This window comes from Halyomorpha halys, unplaced genomic scaffold (genome assembly GCF_000696795.3).
Source record: "Halyomorpha halys isolate HHAL.00 unplaced genomic scaffold, Hhal_1.1 Scaffold216.1, whole genome shotgun sequence".
Taxonomy (NCBI): Eukaryota; Metazoa; Arthropoda; class Insecta; order Hemiptera; family Pentatomidae; genus Halyomorpha; species Halyomorpha halys.
In genome coordinates, this window is record NW_027114440.1 from 1,329,571 (window position 1) to 1,332,334 (window position 2,764).

Genomic DNA, 2,764 nt, shown 5'->3' on the forward strand with positions numbered 1-2,764 from the left:
TATATATATTATGTATACATCCCTATCTATACGTTCGCGAATAACTTTTAGTATAAAAAATATTTTGGACTGCGGTTTTACACAAATCATAGAACGTTTCCGATAAGTTCGTTTTAATTGAATTTTATAAGATAGGTACAACAATGAGATACAACAAATCTTCAACAACGTACAAAATGTTTTTCTATGAGTAAAAATCAAAAGGACAGTGGGACTATTGAAAAGAGGATGAGGAGAGAGCCCCGAAACCTTGATGGAAAAATATTTATGAAATGAAGACATTAAAAGGAACGGCAATCACAAAAAGACTATAAATAGTTATAACAACAAGAGCCATTCATGGCTGTGGGAGTTGGTTGAGGCGTAGTTATTGACAACCTTGGAACTATAGCGGCGCTGGTTTGAATCCAGTTTGACCCCCAAGTTTTTATTCCTATGGTGGTCACACAAAGTGAAAACTTCCCCCCCCCCCACCATAATTGGGAATAGGTTGATACTATTCTTTATATAGTAATGGTAGTATCTGATGGTTTATTTCAAAATTTACTTTGTATTTTATATGCCTTGAGAATAAAATTTACTTACCACAGCTACAACATTACATCAAATTAACATTATGAGAGAGCGCTCGTAGATGACATGCCTTTCATTACTAGCACCAGGAGAGAGGGAGAGGGAAGGTTGCATACCCTAATCTCTTTCATAAGCAAAACGATGTGAATTGACCACCAATTTTATGTGATTTTTTTTTAATATGTTATTTTTTACATATTATTAAAGTATTCCTTTTTTTTTTTTTTTTTTTTAGTTGATGTCGGCAAAGCGGTGTGGGGTACAAGATATTGTCAAAGACACTCCCACTTATCCTCCAACGAACGAAGATTTACCTCCGAAAGTTGAAGATAATGACGAACACCACCACGAACATCAACATCATCATCACCACCATCATCATGACCATCATATCCGTACAAAGAGGTACAACCTCTTTCGAGGTTGGAATAAGAGGCATCTCACCTTCTAGTAAGTAATAAATCTGAGAAAATAATTCAGAGTTTTTTATTTAAAAGTTATACCCTAATCCCATCTTACGTCACATGTGCCCATCTGACAAAATCTGAACAAGACCGGGCACGAATCTGTTATCAATCATTTTCTATAAATTTTGCGATAAGAATAACTTCATAAATATTATTTATAAAATTAATAAATAGTTTTCATAAAATAATTCTTCTTTTTATAATCAAGAGATAACTGTTATTAAATAATTGACTCCTTGCTAGAAACTCTTAAAATTTCTTGAGTAAAAATTAATCCACTGTAATTTTTAAAATGTATAATAATTGCTGGTAATACGTTTTCGTACTAGGTGTAGCATTATAGCTGGCAGAACATATTGCGACACTTAAGGTGTAGTCATCAAAACATTCACTGTCACATCAGTACTTTCACACAAGGTGTAGTGTGACAGATGACAGCGTATATTACTTCAGTAAAGCTACTGCCGCGTTAATGTGTGTTAGCACGATGACCCTTTATAGTCACGGCAGGAACTGCTGCTGCAACTGTCATGGTGTTGGCTCTTTGGTAGTTACCGTCACACAAACTCATTTTAATGAAGAAAAAATTACTTAGGTGCCCGTCACCTGCCAGATAACCTATAAATTTGCCCTTAGATACAAAAAGGTTGTAGGCCCGTGCAATATACTGTATGTTGGTATTTTTTTTCTTAAACTTCGTTTCATCGGCACAAGTACTTATCGTCCTGCATATGGCAGCATATTGAATTCCATTAATTACAGTAACATTTTTCCTACATACTTTATCTCCTCACACTTCGTTAACCTATCCATTCATTAAGTACTACTTAAATATTATAATAGAATTATATTATTTTCACGATAAAATTTTAATTGTAACATAAATATTTTTCAATACTAACAATAATATAGTATGAACTATGTAGTAATTCTTAGAGGCTTTTGTCCCGGAATAAATTTTTTTTTTTTTTTTATTTCAACCATGTAAATGATCCAACAATCATAGAATATAGATCCCATAATTGTCTCATTCGTTGTTTCGATAGCTGATACTAAAAGTTAACTCCATTCTGAAAGGAATCAAAATCAAAGACCACGGCCACAAACCACGAGCTCTGACAAAATCGTGGCGACCTGAGGTGATACAGGACGCAGGGCTTAAACTCACCTAATCTTGATAAATGGAACCCCTCATGTTCTGCAGGAGACTAATTAGTGAGGCAACTTATAAACCTCCGGATTTTCTATTTCCCAGTTAAGGGACTTAGCATGGTGAAATGTATCTGTTGTAATCACTAGGAAGTGTGCGGCAGAGATGAATACATTACAATGTGGTTGTTGTAAATAGTTATACATGAAGTGGAATATTGTATATTTTAAATTCAATTTAATCTAGAGTTACAAAAAAATCATTTTTAAATTGAACGAACTTTAGTTGATTCTATGAAATATATATTTTAATTTAAGTCGAAGACATTCAGACGATAGTCTCACAGTGCTTGGCTAAGAACTATGTGGGTTTGAAACTCACCCGAATCAGTCAGTATTTATTTATCAAAAAACACAATAATAACAATTATTCAACTCATATTATATAATTAGAATATCATTTCTAAAACGTGATATCAAATATATATATATATATATATATATATATTAAGCATAATATTGAATATTACGATGTATGATTCATGGTAAGTGTTCTTAAGATGCTCCTACGCAGT

At 33.0% G+C, this 2,764-nt stretch overlaps 1 protein-coding gene across 1 annotated transcript in view; it reads left to right on the forward strand.

Annotated features, from left to right (window-relative positions):
- The window catches only part of LOC106679737 (stromelysin-3), a 107,849-nt gene that overhangs the window by 57,598 nt on the left and 47,487 nt on the right, over positions 1 to 2,764 (forward strand). Inside the window, exon 3 of the mRNA XM_067051629.1 lies at positions 809 to 1,023. Within this exon, the coding sequence (XP_066907730.1) occupies positions 809 to 1,023 (215 nt within the window). The remainder of the gene's footprint in view (positions 1 to 808; positions 1,024 to 2,764) is intronic.